At 34.9% G+C, this 20,396-nt stretch overlaps 1 protein-coding gene across 1 annotated transcript in view; it reads right to left on the reverse strand.

Moving 5' to 3' along the window:
• The window catches only part of KCNH7 (potassium voltage-gated channel subfamily H member 7), a 1,107,705-nt gene that overhangs the window by 1,084,828 nt on the left and 2,481 nt on the right, over nucleotides 1-20,396 (reverse strand). The window contains exon 2 of the mRNA XM_053698381.1: nucleotides 8,341-8,571. Within this exon, the coding sequence (XP_053554356.1) occupies nucleotides 8,341-8,571 (231 nt within the window). The remainder of the gene's footprint in view (nucleotides 1-8,340; nucleotides 8,572-20,396) is intronic.

A 20,396-nucleotide genomic window follows, 5' to 3' on the forward strand; every position in this document is an offset into this window, starting at 1 on the left:
AGTTGTATGCTTAGCATGAACTTAATATGATGCCTAGGTTCCTCATACATCTCACAAATAGGCAGAATCCCTCCTAACTTAATAACATTACCCCCTTCTCATTCTGCTCTCACAGGCATTATAGCATTATACTGCAGCCCCAATGACATAAGACTAGCTCTGCCCCCTCTCTTAACAACATGGTACCTAAGTAGTTTACAAATGATCCTTCATAATCCATCTAGATATAGCTAACACTGTACAGGAGACAGCACCTTCCCCCACCCAATAGCTCAGATTACAATTTAGCTTACCCCCCATACTTACATAAATGAGATGACATATGCTCTTTCCTTTATTTATTTATCTATTTGTATATTTATTTTTTTATTTTTCCATTCCCTCTGCATCTGGTACATCATATTCTCACTTCCTTATCTCCTACAGTCCAAGAGTAGTCAAGATTAAAACCTATTTCCCCCACTCTAAATCCATTAGCTCAGGTAGGTCCAAAAGTAGCCACTTTAGTAAGGTAGGGGATACCTCCATACGATATAAAACTGAGATTTTACCATATGGCACCCAAATTTATCCCCGACATACTAGTTAAATATAGCCTGAGACATCCCTGCTTCATATCTAATTTATTATACGGGCTTCCTCTTCTTCACACTAACAACCAGAACGCATACTGTTGTTATATTTCTCATACCGTGAATAATCAATGGATCTTTATATTACCTATAACCCTAGATTTAAATACGGTGAGTCCACTAAATATTTATTAGCCCTCATATTTTACCTCTCATCCCTCTCATGATGAACCCAAGTGTAACCCTTCTTCTGTTAAGCCGCATAATAGTAATGCTCTTATACTATTAATCTTCCGGACACGTTTTCCCCCCTCCCCCCTCCTAATTACATAAAGCGGCTCTTGCTGATTCCCCCAATTACCATTCAAACCATATCACTACCCACTCATGCATGAAGGTGTGCTTGCCCTCTCATCTCACCATCTACTCTTTGTCTCTTTTCCTCCTATGGATGACTGACTTACTTAAGCCCTTGAGCCATTTATATGCCATATGGCCCTCTTATAGGCTCTCCAAATACATGCACCTACTCCATACTATGACCCATTATCCTCAGTTGAATATGGTTTGCAGAAAAAGAGGTTCCAAATACCTATATACAGTTTATTTATCTTGTGTTATTCATGGTTCACTTTTTAGACAACAACGAATATTGAACGGAAATTTTATATATGCTATTGTCACTTTTCGATAACTGATGTGATTATCTAACTTTCTTATGTAAACTGGTTATCTGTTATAATCTCTACCAACCTCAATAACAAAAAAATTTAATTAAAAAAAAAGCTACTAGTCCACTCAATGTTAAAGATAGGGAAAAGATAAATTTCTAACTCGCCCACTGCAATTTCTACGTCATCTGGGACCATAAGGTCACTGGAAATTTCAAGCCCTATATATATATATATATATATATATATACATACACACATATATACATATATATATATATACACACATATATACATACACACACACACTTTGTGTTTCTCTCTCTATATATTTTCAATGACAAAATAAAAGGTGTCTTTAAAAAAAGTATAACCCTTATTTACTGTGAGTGGTGCTCTTTCAAGATCTTTTACATATCCCAAAGACATTGACACAGTGAGTAACACAACAACTATGGAAATGTGAAATAAATATTTATGCAAAGCATTGTAAAATGAACATTTCTATTTAACTCCCAGCAATTTGTTACAGGAGGGGTAGATTTAGGTAAGGTACCAATTGTTTTACCGTAGAAGACTCTTAAGTTTTTACTAAAAACGGCAACTAAGCTGCCCTGTGTCGTATATTCCAAAGGCATGTTGGTTAGTTGTTCCCAGACTGTATTCTATACATATTTGAAACATATTTGTGTAATCATATATCCTTTAAAGATTATATTTTCATTCTTACAATATTTGTATACAAACACATTTCAAAATTATTTCTAGGAGACTATATTATTGCCAGTACTACCAAAGCTCTACTAGAATGCAAGAGTACATTTGTTTATTTTAATTATCTTTATTTGTTATCACTTTAATTTCATGTAGGTAGTTAAGTGGGTCAAGATGTATAAACACAGCTGGCACCTTCAATACCTTTGGCAAACCAAATATATATTGCCCATGAAGGAAGATAATTGTATCAATCAAGTAATCTGTAGTTTTAAATTCACAATTTCGATATTAAATAACACCACCATGTGTACTGAGATTGTTCTCATTTAATATAAAGCATAATACAATCATTGACTAAAGTTATGGCTTGGATTAGTGTAACTGCACTAAATTGAACATGAGTAATCTTTGACATACATTCTCATCAAACAAAATCTTCTAGGGATAAAAATAAAAGTGACAAATTCAGTGCCTCAAGCACTGGTGCATTTGCGATAATATATATATTTTTTAATTAATGATTTGCTTAACAGATTTCCCAGCTGACTGACATATTTAATTAAAAATAGATGCTGAATATTATGCCAAATTTTGCTCATCTTGTTTTAAATGTGAGCTTAATGGGAAGCGAATGCTAGTTTTATTTTATATTTTGAATATTTTACTTTGTACAATAGTATAAGATTTAAGTTAAAATAAAAGTGATAGTAAATCATAATGTTAGGAAACGCTAGGATTTATCAGTGCAACAAATAAAGGGGACTTTCAGTCATGAAGTATAGAATACTTCATGCTGAAAGTTCCTTTATTTGTCTGCAGTGTTCGCAGCGCTGAGCATCTCAGACTGCCCGCAGCAGATTGCTATTTTTTTAATGAGGTGACAAGGCGAATAGCCTTGTGGGCCAGCTAACATTATGCCGAATATCTTGCAAGCTATTGGCTAAGATAACCTCACTGCAAAATAGCATGTCAGTTATACAGCTGTATCACAATTAGTGCAGTAATTTAATCATCAGCTATATGTATATCATTAAACAATATCAAAACCTTCCAGGTAGTAGTAGTGACCACCCAGTAAGAGTTACAAAATAAACCCCCAAATAAAAAATCAGGGGAAATGGGGTTAAGTGATCACCTTCAGAAATCCCCCTGAGATTAAGCCTGAGATAAGCCTATGTAGCTCAGTGGGGCAGTGCTGAAAATAGTAAATGTGTATAAAAGGAGAAAAAATACAAGACTAAACCATTCCATAGTAAAAGGTTAAAACGTCAAATTAGCAACGCTGCCTCCCTGCATTCATCCCGCTAATGAAAAGTCCAATGTGCTGACCCTCATTGAGTCCCTAATAAATGTTAAGTTTTATTTGTTTTCTCATGCCCTTTTCCAGTTCAATAACTGTTGTGATCACCCTCTACACTATGTGCAAGTGTGCCATATAATGTTTTTTCTATATCTCCCTTTATACACACCCAGTAAGAGTGTATGGAAAGAGAAAAAAGAAAAGCGCCCATAGAACAGATATCAAGAAACAGCCATAACCCTATGCTTTGACTCCGTCGTAGAGACACTTATTGGATCCACAAACTACATACCTTAGTTCCTGATGGTCTTAATGAATGCATAGATCTTGCAGCATTCAATCTTGGATAATATTGCCAATGATACACTTCATTTTATCATTTAGTATTTCTCTCAGTTCATTTATTATCTTACCATTAATTTTATAGCCATATCTTGTTTCTATTTAGTCCCCTTTATAGATCATATGATCTCACATTGAAGTACCATTATTAATTGGCTTTAGACCTTCCCATCCCCCCTATATAGCACTCACGATTCCACTTATGCACTTATATCTCTCTTTTTTTTTCCTCTTTATCAGTTCTCTACACTCATATCATCACCCATAGCCCACACCTACTTTTCCCGGATAAATTATCATAGTTACCCATCCTCTCCTACGCCTTATTTCTAATAGGCTAGTTTATTCACTTATATATTGAAACACCTTTATATTCACATGCCACTTAGGCATTCCACACTGCCTCACATTGCACCACATTGGTGAGGTACTGACTGTTAATGCTGATACAGTGATATTTTTCTTATTGATAATTTTCACGGTCATGATTTATTTATCACTCCTCTGACGTTTCACTTACTCTTAAGGGTTCACACATTGTTTAACATCTGACACCGACTTAAACCACACTTTGATAACTAGTTTTTACTGGTTATCATAAATAATAGTTAGATCTCTTGCCCAATGATCACTGGTACCATTAACATTATATTACCAGTAATGGTTCACTAGCACATTTATCACATATATATTCATATTAGAGTTTTCAAGTAGATTAACCACATTATCAATAATCACAAGACCCCTTCTATTAGTCACATATCGCCATTGTCAAATAAACTTATGTTCCCAACACTTAGGACAATATATCTGACACTTGCGTTAAGTGCTGTCCCCCTCTGGGTCTTCACAATAGTACAGACATGTACAGTTTTTACCATGGTAGGCTAACACCTTGGATAGATTCACACACATCCTTTATTAAGGTTTAGGGTTCCTATTTAATATTTGAAATTTATCACACATAACACCCTCATTACAAATTCTTTGTGATACCACTTTGGGATTACAGGGTTACGGACGTCTAATGCACGATATTATCTCATTGTACTACACCCTCTCAATAAGACTCCTCCTCTATCCCTGACGTTTAGACTGCCAAGACCTATGAGACATCTGACAGACCACAACTCCCTATACACCTATCGGCACATGACACGTAACATCCGACAACAGCATGACATTTCCTAAATGCTGTTTGTGGTCACCAACGGACAACGGCTTAGCAGCATAAAGCTCTCTATCTTGAGAAGACATTATCAGGGATACAATCAGTTATAAGCAAAGTAAGTTTGTTTCGGCCAGCATATCTTATTGTCCCTTATAACATCCACATAATTTCAGGTTCCTTATTCAGGTTGGCAAACAGAGCTAAATAACTCAGGTTTCCCAAGTGTCAATTACGATTATTGCGGTCATCGGATGTACTCATTTTAGAGATTCATATACATACATTTTTTCATACTGTCACTATCATCTATCTTAGATAAAACAATTCACATAAGGAGAAAATATACTTACAAAAACTGTTTGGAAATTGTTTCAAATATGAATGTAGTTTAATTGATGTCATTATGTGTTTAATATTGGTCACACTAATAATCCACAGTATATGTTGTGAGAATTTGTGAAATAAAATATATATATATATATATATATATATATATATATTATAATTGTGAATGCAACTTTGTTTTCAACATTGTATTGTATATGAGCATATGATGTCATTGATTGTGGTCCCTCATGATTGGCTATGACAAACTTGATTGGTTGCACTAGGCAAACACCCACTTCATGTGTTGCCTATCATTTAGCTGAGCTAGTTTGGCATATATAGCAAGCGTTTATTGTTCATTTTACTAAGCCTGATGAAACAGCCACTGGTTGGCTGAAAAACGCGTTGCAATTGTTTTTATCTTTTTAATAAAGTAAGTTTATATGACTTACCACTTGCTGCCTTACTGGACTTTTTTACATATCTTCAATCGGTGATTGGACCACTGGGAGTTCCTGATTACTGGAGAAAAAGTCTACTGGGTGACTTCACTGATCACAGCTTGCCTTTTTAGCACCAAAGGAGGTGCTCTACTAAATGTGAGTGTATATTTTACCTTACCTCTCATCACTTGTTCCTACAATACTAGGCCATACAGGCACCCTTGTGTTCTATATATTTATCTACAGATACTTGAATATCCTTCACAAGCCAGTCTTCTGGGTGACTGCATTTGATCCCAGACTGCTCTGTCTACACTACTAGGGGTGTCCTACTACATGTGAGTGCAATTGTCACATACACCATTGTTCCTGTTTCATACAATATTGGGCCATGTGGCGCTTCTGTCTCTTTGTGTTGCTTGCAGATTACTGATCTTGGATCGTGGCCTTGATCCGATACAGACAGCTGCCTCGACTGACCCAGCCAGCCATATTTCCTTATTTGATATCATCATCTCTAATGAGACCGTTATATATATAGTCAATACATGACTATTTGTCTTACATCTAGAACTGCATTTGATATTATAGTATTTGTATCATCCATAACCCCTCCTGTGTCTCTTGATATGTACATTGGATAGGGGCACCTTCTGTATATCTTGTTTGCACCACTGCCAGTGTGCTGTTGCTATTTTAGCACCATTTTTTAGCAGATCCATTAGCTATCACTCATATTCCCATATTTTTACACCTGAGAATTAATTATAAGAGGTGTCTGTCTCACTTTTCCTTGGTGACACAAGGGCGCCCCCTACCCCTCCTATATATATATATATATATATAAACTTTTGTTTCACAGGCAATGAAAATTACCGTTATTTGTGTCTTCTTCATATAACTTGCCATTGTATATTCAATTTGATAAATTCTTAGCTATGAGAAGTATAGAGAGAGCAATATAAAACCAACGTTCTCATTTCATTGTTACAAATTTTTAAGATTCTCAAAACATTGGATATCTGAAGGGATATCTCCAAGCTCTATCTCTCTAATCTAAGTTTTAACCATAGCTGTGTCAAATCACAAGAACAATGTCAAATACTGCTGAGTACATCATATATTTCTGCTCTGAATGTCAGCTTCTTGACAGCACAATTTATGTTGTATACAAATTACTATACAGTTAATAAAAAAAATAGCTACAGAGAAAAAAAAATGAAGGATGTAGGACCATGAAAATGAAACAAGGAAAACTGTACATTGTGTCAGGTAGTGTTAAGTGATTACTCAGCTGTGGTAGATTAGCACTGCGGACTCATGAAGAAAATACTGCTTGAGGCTAGCATTATGACAACTTTTCAGAAATCTATATTTCTGATGCATTGTTATAAATTACCATCATTTTATCAAATGCACAGTGAATTATTTATATTTAACCAACTTGTGGGAAAAAAAATAACGGAATACAAGCAGAGCTTTAAAAAATGTTTCATTTATTATGTAACATCACATAATAAACACAATGTGTTTGCTATATAAACCCAGTAAGTGCAGATATATTTATTTATTTTTATTTTAACATACTGGATCCTGTCACCCCGCTAAATGAAAATGCAATTCCCAATTGCACCTTTTATAAATAGGTTAATATCATTGATACTTATTTCTAAACATATATATTTCAAACAAACTGCCATGAAACATTACAAAATACATATATTATAGAAAATGTAACATTGAAAAAAAACATACATTTAAAATTTAAAATATATTTTAGACACTAGACAAAAACAAAATGTACATGGTTAAAGCTAATTTGAAACATTCAACTCATGTCATCTGTGTGTCAGCTTCTTTGTCACTGATAACATTAATTTAAAGAAAATAATTTGCTACGGGCATTTCTTTATTGTCACCTAACATTCAGTCAACACCTTGTCTTCTACGAGTGTTTATCAGCATAGAATGTAAAGCTAAGTTACAAAGCTCTTTTTAAAATAGTTTATCAGTAATAGAAGTTAAGCCACAGTGCAAGAAGCAATATATCATTTCAGGTTCATTAATTTTGCTCCCAAATTGTATTTAAGAGCTATTTTTAATTCAATGTCTATCAAACAATATTAACTCAACAAGAAAATGTACTAACTCGCCAAGAACTACATACAAAAAAAAAAAAAAAATGACTGTGAAATTTTCTTTTAGAGGAATATCAGTGAAAAAATATTTTCTGTAAATAATTTTATTAAATGTAATTATAAATGTATTGGCACCAAACAATCCTGGCTTGAGGTACACATGACAAGCTCATATGCAAAACTTTAAAAATAAATAACAGTGAAAAATAATTTAAAGTCCATTTGTTAAAGGAAAATATGTGAGAATACTATATCCTTATTAGACATGCATAATTGGCACTAGACCCAAATGATTTTAGATAATATAAGAAAATTATATAAAAAAAAAGTATACAGGTCTTAGAACTCATATTAAAAAAAAAACATAGTGGTGTGTTAAATTATCCGGCACCTTCAAGATTCCAATAATCTCAGTAAAATCCATTTGATTATTTCCATCAGATGATAATAATATAATTAACTGTGTATCACATGGGACAATAAACAAATTAATTATTTACAAGAAATAATTGAATCTAACAAACTATATAAATGCCATATTTTCTTGATCAAATAAGTCAAATTTTCATTTACTAATATCACCATCATTTAAATGATACAATCAAATGCTTGCCACAATATCAGCAAGGAGATAAAATAATGAAAACGTTTAGTCTTACCATCTTTATGATAATAGGTGACCACAACTCTTCTTTCTTCTGAACCTAAGAGAGCTTGAGCAATCTGTGCAATATCATGTCTCTTGGTCTCTGGCCCATGTAGGAAGTCACAGGTGCATGGTCTTTGCATGACATCTGGCCTCGAAAATCCCGTCATTTCACAGAAGCCATCATTACAGTAAATAATAGCACAATTCTGAACTCTGGCATTAGCGATGATGAATTTTTTATCTGTTACAGGAAAGAAAAACATATGTTTTATATATAAACTAGATTAGGCTACTGAATTTGAAAGGGACATGAGACCCAATTTTCTTTCATGATTCAGATAGAGCAAGCAATATTAAATAACTTTCTAACTTATTTCTATTTTTATTTATATTTCTTAATTTTTTTGTTCTTTTTGTATCCTTTGTTGAAAGGTATAGCTAGGTAGGCTCAGAAGCTGTTGATAAGTGGCTGCATATATATGCCTCTAGTCATCGGCTTTAAGCTAGCTCCCAGTAGTGCATTACTGCTCCTTCAACAAAAGATGCCAAGAGAATGAAGCAAATTAGATAACAGAAGTAAATTGGAAAGTTGTTTAAAAATGCATGTTCTATCCGAATAATGAAAGGGTTTCATGTCCCTTTAAATTTGAAGAAAAAAAAAAGTTCACTTAGCAAACTGATAATTTAAATGTTTAAATGTAAAAATAAAAAAATAGACAATAAATATCATGTAGTATTATAAGCTATCTGTACACTTTATGGTAATAACTCCTACAGCATTCCAGTTTTGTTACTCAGGTCTAAAGGATCTAATGCAAACAATTTCTTCTTTCGACAAAACACCAGTAGTGATATAGCCAACGAGTAAAACATACAGTAGACAACACCACTAGAAAGGAAACATACAACTTGCACAGACTTAAAGGGCCACTAAACCCAAAATCTTTCTTTCATGATTCATATACGGCTAGATTTAGAGTTTTGTCGGTAACGACCCGCGTAGCTAACGCTGGCTTTTTTCTGGCCGCACCTTTAAAATAACTCTGGTATTGAGAGTCCACAGAATGTCTGCGTTAGGCTCCAAAAAAGGAGCGTAGAGCATATTTAACGCAACTGCAACTCTCGATACCAGAGTTGCTTACGGATGCGGCCAGCCTCAAAAACGTGCTTGTGCACGATTCCCCCATAGGAAACAATTGGGCTGTTTGAGCTGAAAAAAAAACCTAACACCTGCAAAAAAGATGCGTTCAGCTCCTAACGCAGCCCCATTGTTTGCTATGGGGAAACACTTCCTACGTCTGCACCTAACACTCTAACATGTACCCCGAGTCTAAACACCCCTAACCTTACACTTATTAACCCCTAATCTGCCGCCCCCGCTATCGCTGTCCCCTGCATATTATTATTAACCCCTAATCTGCCGCTCCGTAAACCGCCGCTACTTACATTATCCCTATGTACCCCTAATCTGCTGCCCCTAACACCGCCGACCCCTATATTATATTTATTAACCCCTAATCTGCCTCCCACAACGTCGCCTCCACCTGCCTACACTTATTAACCCCTAATCTGCCGACCAGACCGCACCGCTATTATAATAAAGTTATTAACCCCTAATCCGCCTCACTAACCCTATAATAAATAGTATTAACCCCTAATCTGCCCTCCCTAACATCGCCGACACCTAACTTCAATTATTAACCCCTAATCTGCCGACTGGAGCTCACCGCTATTCTAATAAATGTATTAACCCCTAAAGCTAAGTCTAACCCTAACAATAACACCCCCCTAACTTAAATATAATTTAAATCTAACGAAATTAATTAACTCTTATTAAATAAATTATTCCTATTTAAAGCTAAATACTTACCTGTAAAATAAATCCTTATATAGCTACAATATAAATTATAATTATATTATAGCTATTTTAGGATTTATATTTATTTTACAGGTACAATAGCTATTAAATAGTTAAGAACTATTTAATAGTTACCTAGTTAAAATAAGTACAAAATTACCTGTAAAATAAATCCTAACCTAAGTTACAATTAAACCTAACACTATACTATCATTAAATTAATTAAATAAAATACCTACAATTACCTACAATTAAACCTAACACTACACTATCAATACATTAATTAAATACAATACCTACAAATAACTACAATGAAATAAACTAACTAAAGTACAAAAAATAAAAAAATATTTACAAACATTAGAAATATATTACAACAATTTTAAACTAATTACACCTACTCTAAGCCCCCTAATAAAATAACAAAGCCCCCCAAAATAAAAAAATGCCATACCCTATTCTAAATTACTAAAGTTCAAAGCTCTTTTACCTTACCAGCCCTGAACAGGGCCCTTTGCGGGGCATGCCCCAAGAAGTTCAGCTCTTTTGCCTGTAAAAAAAAAACATACAATACCCCCCCCAACATTACAACCCACCACCCACATACCCCTAATCTAACCCAAACCCCCCTTAAAGCCCCGCTTGGATGAAGACTTCTACCGGATGGAGGACCTCTTCTTGCTCCGCTTGGATGAAGAATTTGGCTCGGCTGGGTGAAGACGACTCAAGGTAGGGAGATCTTCAGGGCTTAGTGTTAGGTTTATTTAAGGGGGTTTGGGTTAGATTAGGGGTATATGGGTGGTGGGTTGTAATGTTGGGGGGGGGTATTGTATGTTTTTTTTTACAGGCAAAAGAGCTGAACTTCTTGGGGCATGCCCCGCAAAGGGCCCTGTTCAGGGCTGGTAAGGTAAAAGAGCTTTGAACTTTAGTAATTTAGAATAGGGTAGGGCATTTTTTATTTTGGGGGGCTTTGTTATTTTATTAGGGGGCTTAGAGTAGGTGTAATTAGTTTAAAATTGTTGTAATATATTTCTTATGTTTGTAAATATTTTTTTATTTTTTGTAACTTAGTTCTTTTTTATTTTTTGTACTTTAGTTAGTTTATTTCATTGTAGTTATTTGTAGGTATTGTATTTAATTAATGTATTGATAGTGTAGTGTTAGGTTTAATTGTAGGTAATTGTAGGTATTTTATTTAATTAATTTAATGATAGTATAGTGTTAGGTTTAATTGTAACTTAGGTTAGGATTTATTTTACAGGTAATTTTGTACTTATTTTAACTAGGTAACTATTAAATAGTTCTTAACTATTTAATAGCTATTGTACCTGGTTAAAATAAATACAAAGTTACCTGTAAAATAAATATAAATCCTAAAATAGCGATAATATAATTATAATTTATATTGTAGCTATATTAGGATTTATTTTACAGGTAAGTATTTAGCTTTAAATAGGAATAAGTTATTTAATAAGAGTTAATTTATTTCGTTAGAATAAAATTATATTTAACTTAGGGGGGTGTTAGGGTTAGGGTTAGAATTAGCTTTAGGGGTTAAAAAATTTATTAGAATAGCGGTGAGCTCCGGTCGGCAGATTAGGGGTTAATTATTGTAGGTAGCTGGCTGCGACGTTGTGGGGGGCAGATTAGGGGTTAATAAATATAATATAGGGGTCGGCGGTGTTAGGGGCAGCAGATTAGGGGTACATAGCTATAATGTAGGTGGCGGCTCTTTGCGGTCGGCAGATTAGGGGTTAATTATTGTAGGTAGCTGGCTGCGACGTTGTGGGGGGCAGGTTAGGGGTTAATAAATATAATATAGGGGTCAGCGGTGTTAGGGGCAGCAGATTAGGGGTACATAAGTATAACGTAGGTGGCGGTCGGCAGATTAGGGGTTAAAAAATTTTAATTGAGTGGCGGCGATGTGGGGGGACCTCGGTTTAGGGGTACATAGGTAGTTTATGGGTGTTAGTGTACTTTAGGGCACAGTAGTTAAGAGCTTTATGAACCGGCGTTAGCCCAGAAAGCTTTTAACTACTGACTTTTTTCTGCGGCTGGAGTTTTGTCGTTAGATTTCTAACGCTCACTTCAGACACGACTCTAAATACCGGAGTTAGAAAGATCCCATTGAAAAGATAGGATACGCAATTGACGTAAGGGGATCTGCGGTATGGAAAAGTTGCGGCTGAAAAGTGAGCGTTAGACCCTTTTTTTAATGACTCCAAATACCGGCGGTAGCCTAAAACCAGCGTTAGCGTTAACGCTGGTTTTCACGGCTACCGCCAAACTCCAAATCTAGGCCATAGAGAATACAAATTTAAACAACATTACAATTTACTTCTATTATTTATTTTGCTTCATTTTTTATATATCCTTAGTTGAAGAAAAAGCAATGCACATGTGTGAGCCAATCACACGAGGCTTCTATGTGCAGCAACCAATCAGCAGCTACTGAGCATATCTAGATATGCTTTTCGGCAAATAATATCAAGAGAATAAAACAAATTAGATAATAGAAGTAAATTAGAAAGATATTTAAAATTGCATTCTCTTCCTAAATCATGAAAGAAAAAATGTGGGTTTCATGTCCCTTTAAGGGCAGTTTGTAAAAGTACAAAAACATTTCCCAATATTTTCCACAGATTTCCTGTTTCTACACTATCTTTATATGACCCCTCTTCCTCTTAATATCTCTTTGTCACATTTCTCTCTAACTAACAGGTTCTTCTTGTTCCTCTTTATTAAAGAGAATTAATAAGAAAGAACCGATAAAGAAATGTTACTATAAGTGCAATAATTACTTTCAATCACTTTATGCACTTATAGAGGGGTGGTTGCACTTAAATATGAGTTGCAAAGCAGGCAACAAAAAAAAAGTGCTAACCCCTCAATTAATATATATGAGTGAAAAGATATATATATTTAAAAAAAAGGTAGATAGATGGTGATCTTATGAGTGTAACTGTACTTTTTAATGAAATTTGTATGTGTTTTGTGCAACTTTTTATTTAAGCATAACAGTTAACAAGAGCTCTGAAGTCATGCGTACCCAACGCCTGTTAAATTCAATTGCACTTGAGCAATCGCGTTTACTTTCAACTTGTAATACGCACGCCATTTCCGACAACTGTGATAAACCCCTTATCACTCACGTGCTACTGTTAGCGGGCCACTCATAATGTAGTCCATAATTTATTTACTACATTTAGAGATCACCACAGTGACAACATTCTTGTAATACAGTGATATAAATATGAAAACATTGTAAATAAAAAAGTATATTTAGACAAGGCTGGATATCTCCATTATTCCACTATTTTAAAGGGATACTGAACCCAAATTTTTTCTTTAATGATTTAGATAGCGCATGCCATTTTAAACAACTTTCTATTTGAAAAAGCAGGAATGTAAGCTTACAAGCTGGCCCATTTTTGGTTCAGCACCCTGGATAGTGCTTGCTGATTGGTGGCTGCATTAAGCCAACAATCAGCAAGCACTACCCACTGGGCCAGCTCGTAAGCTCACATTCCTGCTTTTTCAAATACAGATACAAAGAGAATGAAGAAAAAATAATAATAGGAGTAAATTAGAAAGATGCTTAAAATTCCATGCTCTATTTGAATCATGAAAGAAAAAATAATTGGGTTCAGGATCCCTTTAAGGCTAGTTAGATAGAAGTGGACAAGTTAAAAATGTAGCTTTTGTCTATTTCTAGCATTAAACTTAGGATTGTCACACGGGTATGTGGATTATGCAATATGTACAATACCATTAAAATGAGTATCTTCTATTTATAAAGTATCAGCAGATTGCCTGTGCATGGGAGCCATTCTTGGAAAGGGCTACTTTAAATCTTTTGAAAAAATGTGTCTATTTAGGTGGCAGACGTATTTAAGGGACATTATATATCACTTGCTTTGGGTAATAATTGTGCTTTGTCCCATGCTTCCTAGAGGGACCATGAAGCAAAATCTGTAACCATGGTTTTCAAAATGCTGCACAATGCCTTAACCAGTTATTGGATTTGTAGCATTTGTAGATTACAGAATCTGCTTTTTGGTTTCTCTGGGGACCATGGGACAATCACAATGTTTCAACAAAAGCAAAAAGAGTTCAATTACCTTTAAGTAATGAAGTCTCTTGTGTCAATGTACCACCCATTCGGTGCTCTGGGACATTGTTTATCAAGATGTAAATTATTTAGCTAAAATACATTCAACAAGCATCGTTTTAATCTGCCCCTACTAGTATATTATAGAATGTTACTGAAAATAATTGATACCTTAAAAGCAGTTGTGTCTTTTTTATCATCATAACCAATATTACTTTAATAGCAACCATGTATATTTTTGAAAACTTTGTTATAACCTTTATGTTACGTGGAACTGGCCCTTTAATTGTATCTATTAAAAAAATATATATAATCTCCTAGTTGAAGTGCTAGTGACTAACTGATGTAACTGCTGCTTATCAGGAAAGAACACTACTGTTTAATCAGTTTTAATCAGTTTATTTTTCAAGTGAACCTCAGTTAATCCTGTTTAAATATAACCAATTGCATGTTTGCATTGCTAACAATGAAATATATATTAGACATTTACAAATTAGTCTTATTAACATAAAATACATGGTTAGATTTTTAATATGAATTTTCAAAAAAAGAATCAATCTATAAGTAACATTACAGTGACTTTTCACTTCAGATGTCAAAATCCACTAAAACTTTATTTGTATCTATTTTAAATACAGTATAGAGGACTTTATGGAAACCTAAAAATATCTACCACATTTTATAAAATTCATAAAATATAATCATAGTTATAAAATCACACACTTAATACATGTTATTTAGATTACATCAAAGCTAGTTTAATATAAGCAAACCATAAAACAACCACATTAATATTAATTATAAAAAAAAATGTAAAAGCTTACTGCCACATACAAAATAGAACAGGGGAGTCCAGGTACACTGGCATTTTTTTCCACAAACACAGGGCTGGTAAACAAATTAAAGGGGCATTAAAATGTTGTGCACAACAACAAAAGAATAGTAACTACTCACTATGTTATTGCATTTCATCCTATTCCTGCTGCTCTTTTCAAATCAGTTTTCCTATTTTAATAGCTTAAAGGGACATTAAACACTAAATAGATGCTAGATAGAATGATACATTTAACAAAAAGATTAGTATGAGAATAACATCAAGATGATGTCACAGGAGGTGTTGTTCCCCCTGTTCCAGTTCATGTTTTGTTTTTACCATGTTGCTGTATGAGGATCTTGCTTTTATTTTTCACTAAATAAAGACTGGCTTTTTACCTATCCCTGGTGTGCCGAGGAGTTTCCTTGTTCTTCTGTATTTTTTTAAAGTTTAATTAGTTGTTTAAATAGTAACAAAATAAGTGTAAAGTTTTTATGTCTATAAAACAATGGCAGATGCCATGTTGTAACATAGGTTACCTTCTCTGCTGTGGCCAATTAAAGACAGTTATAAATAGGTCACTAGAGTGTGCAGCCAATGGCTGTGTGGAATATAACAGTGTCCTGCACTTCCATTTCTAACAGGAACAGAAATGCCCACAATTTCAGAATGGAATTACAGGAAAAGGGGAAAAAATAAATAATGAAAGTCTATTGAGATTTTTTTATAAATATGATTTCTCATTTTATATTATCATCACAAAGTGTTTATTGTCCCTTTAAATGTGCCAGAACCTGAAGCTCTGCCTCTTCATACTGGGCGCTGCCATCTTGGAGCTCAAGTATTTTCACAGTCTATGACAGATGTAATGTGCATATCAATAAGGTTATTAACTTTCTGACAACTATATAAAGTGCTTCAGTTTAGGGTGCTTGATACAAAGAAGGAGCTGTGCATTTGCAGCTGCTTCATTGCTATACATTTTTGTTGAGTGTTTTTTTATAAAGCTCATGTGATGTATCATGCACACTAAATCAAATGATACAGCTGTAAAAAAGTGGGTAATATTACTGGTCTGTGAGTGTACACTGCTTCTGTCAAAGGTTGTGAGAAAACCTGAGCTCCAAAATGGCGGAGCCCAGTATGAGGAGGCGGAGCTTCAGTATCTGGCACCTGTAAGCTAATAAAACAGGAAAACTGATTTGAGAAAAGCTGCAACAACAGTTTAATGTCCCTTTAAGAAATCATTGTAATTAAAAAAGTTATATATTATATATACATGTACAAAGAACTCATATTTTAAAGGGACAGTAAGGTCAAATAAATATTTTATGATTCACATTCAACATGTGATTTTAAGACATTTTTAATTTCACTTGATTAAATGTACATTGTTTGATTGGTGTTCTTTGTTGAAAAGCAATGCACTACTGTGAGCTAGCTAGTAATTGGTGACTGTACACATTTGTCCCTTGTCATTGGATCGCAATATATATTCTTCTAGATCCAGAAGTGCATTATTGCTATGGAGCTGACTATAACTATTGGGTCGATCATAATCCTTTAGAAAAATGAATATCTAATCATTATCAACAGAAAAACACAATTATAAGGGCATTTTTGTAGATACATCATTTGATATGCTTTCTAAATTATTGTGATCAAACCCTATATATTTAATCCATTTGCCGAGGCTAAACACATAGTTTTATGCAATCAATAGTCCAATTATTTAAATCTCTAACTTTCTGCCTGTTTCTAAGCTAAGCCACTACAGACAGCCTCTTATCACATGCTTTTTTTTATTAGCTTTTCACAACAAGAGGCTGCTAATTCATATGTGTCATATAGATAACATTGTGCTCTCTTCCATGGAGTTGTGCATGACACAGCACTAATTGGCTAAAATGCAAGTCAGTAGATAATAAATAAATGGCCAAGGGACCAGGGGGCTGTCAAAAGAGGCTTAGATACAAGGAAAACAGAGGTTAAAAGTATATTAATATAACTATGCTGGCTGTGCAAAACTGGAGAATGGGATTATCTTTCTTTTTAAACAATTAAAGTTTTGGAGTAGATTGTCCATTTGATGGAACATTAAACACAAACTGTAAGCTGCATAATAATGTACTTTTAATATTTAACCCCTTAGTGACCAGAGCACTTTTCCATTTTCTGTCCGTTTGGGACCAAGGCTATTTTTACATTTTTGCAGTGTTTGTGTTTAGCTGTAATTTTCTTCTTACTCATTTACTGTACCCACACATATTATATACCGTTTTTCTCGCCATTAAATGGACTTTCTAAAGATACCATTATTTTCATCATATCTTATAATTTACTATAAAAAAAAATGATAAAATATGAGGAAAAATGGAAAAAAACACACTTTTTCTAACTTTGACCCCCAAAATCTGTTACATATCTAAAACCACCAAAAAACACCCATGCTAAATAGTTTCTAAATTTTGTCCTGAGTTTAGAAATACCCAATGTTTACATGTTCTTTGCTTTTTTTGCAAGTTATAGGGCCATAAATATAAGTAGCACTTTGCTATTTCCAAACCATTTTTTTCCAAAATTAGCGCTAGTTACATTAGAACACTGATATCTTTCAGGAATCCCTGAATATCCCTTGACATGTATATATTTTTTTTTTGTAGACATCCCAAAGTATTGATCTAGGCCAATTTTGGTATATTTCATACCACCATTTCACCGCCAAATGCGATCAAATACAAAAAATTGTTCACTTTTTCACAAATTTTTTCACAAACTTTAGGTTTCTCACTGAAATCATTTACAAACAGCTTGTGCAATTATGGCATAAATGGTTGTAAATTCTTCTCTGGGATCCCCTTTGTTCAGAAATAGCACACATATATGGCTTTGGCGTTGCTTTTTGGTAATTAGAAGGCCGCTAAATGCCACTGCGCACCACAAGTGTATCATGCCCAGCAGTTAAGGGGTTAATTAGGGAGCTTTTAGGGAGCTTGTAGGGTTAATTTTAGCTTTAGTGTAGTGTAGTAGACAACCCCAAGTATTGATCTAGGCACATTTTGGTATATTTCATGCCACCATTTCACCGCCAAATGCGATCAAATTAAAAAAAACGTAAAATTTTTCACAATTTTAGGTTTCTCACTGAAATCATTTACAAACAGCTTGTGCAATTATGGCACAAATGGTTGTAAATGCTTGTCTGGGATCCCCTTTGTTCAGAAATAGCAGACATATATGACTTTGGCGTTGCTTTCTGGTAATTAGAAGGCCACTAAATCCTGTTGCGCCTCACACGTGTATTATGGCTAGCAGTGAAAGGGTTAATTAGGGAGTTTGTAGTGAGCTTGCAGGGTTAATTTTAGCTTTAGTGTAGAGATCAGCCTCCCATCTGACACATCCCACCCCCTGATCCCTCCCAAACAGCTCCCTTCCCTCCCCCACCCCACAATTGTCCCCGCCATCTTAAGTACTGGCAGAAAGTCTGCCAGTACTAAAATAAAAGGGTTTTTAAAAAAAAATGAATTTTTTTTAGCATATTTACATATGCTACTGTGTAGGATCCCCCCCTTAGCCCCCAACCTCCCTGATCCCCCCCCAAAACCGCTCTCTAACCCTCCCCTCTGCCTTATTGGGGGCCATCTTGGGTACTGGCAGCTTTCTGCCAGTACCCAGTTTACAATAAAAAATGCTTTTTTTTTGTTTTTTTTGTTTTTTTTTCTGTAGTGTAGCTTCCCCCCCCCCACCCCCCACAGACTAACCCCCACCACCTTGCTTATTGTTTAAAATTTTATTCTTGATATATTTTTTATTTCCCATTTTCTGTAGTGTAGCGGTTCCCACCCGCTCCCTCCCCGTGCACGCGCCCGCCCCCACCCTCCCGTGCACGCGCGTGCGCCCGTGCGCGCCCCCAGCCACCCCCGCCCACGATCCCGCCCCCCTTCACATCCACATGGCCATCGATGGCCGCCACCCGCCTCCCGGTCCGGCTCCCACCCACCAACGCAGGTAGCCACCGATCTCCGGTGCAGAGAGGGCCACAGAGTGGCTCTCTCTGCACCGGATGACTTAAAAACGTTATTGCAGGATGCCTCCATATCGAGGCATCACTGCAATAACCGGAAAGCAGCTGGAAGCGAGCAGGATCGCTTCCAGCTGCTTTCCACACTGAGGACGTGCAGGGTACGTTCTCAGGCATTAACTGCCTTTTTTCTGAGGACGTACCCTGCACGTCCTCAGTCGTTAAGGGGTTAAAGGGACACTGAAGCCAAAGTTTTTCTTTCGTGATTCAGATAGAGCATGACATTTTAAGCAACTTTCTAATTTACTCCTATTATCAATTTTTCTTCATTCTCTTGGTATCGTTATTTGAAATGAAAGAATGTAAGTTGCCGCCCATTTTTGGTGAACAACCTGGGTTGTCCTTGCTGATTGGTGGATAGATTCATCCACCAATAAAAAAGTGCTATCCAGAGTTCTGAGCCAAAAAAAACTTAGAAGCCTTCTTTTTCAAATAAAGATAGCAAGAGAATGAAGGAAAATTGATAATAGGAGTAAATTAGAAAGTTGCTTAAAATTGCATGTTCTATCTGAATCATGAAAGAAAAAATTTGGGTTCAGTGTCCTTTTAAGAAATTTGCCATTAAACAATGCAGATTTTTTGTAAAATGTGAATTTTGTTTTAGTTTTTTTTTTTATTTTCACTGATATTCCTGTCATCTAGAAAAAAGAACCCTCATTAACCAATCAGAAACTAATACACAGATATAGAATTTGAGCAATGAGTTGCTGTTTGCACATGTGCAGTTGAAGAAAGAAATTGGAGTAGCCTGCACTCTTCTCTTCCCTTAAGGTGGATTTGCACAGTTTCAGCCTAGTTAATAATAATTTATTAAAAATGTATTAAAATATACTTATTTTCCATTATAATCAAAGTTTAATAGCTAAACATATATATTCACACCTAAACTCCCTGGTATGCTCAATATTTTTGCAAAATAATTATTTTCCTATCAAGATTTTTGAGGTACAATTCATAATCCTCCTTAAGAGAGTAAATGACAATGTGAGGGAAAAGGAGGGGACAAAGAAAAATGATATATAACAGTATTAACCCAAACTTTGCTGGGAGAAAGTGAATATGCACTAATCAGCTAAATGCAGCAATACAAAATAAGAATGTTTGTTACATTAATTTTAGACTTAGCATAATGAAACATTTTGTGTTGTTAAATATTGACGTTAAATGGATCTTTAACAATAATAAGCCAGGTTCAGAGAACC

The sequence above is a fragment of the Bombina bombina genome, chromosome 1 (assembly GCF_027579735.1).
Source record: "Bombina bombina isolate aBomBom1 chromosome 1, aBomBom1.pri, whole genome shotgun sequence".
In the NCBI taxonomy this organism is placed as follows: Eukaryota; Metazoa; Chordata; class Amphibia; order Anura; family Bombinatoridae; genus Bombina; species Bombina bombina.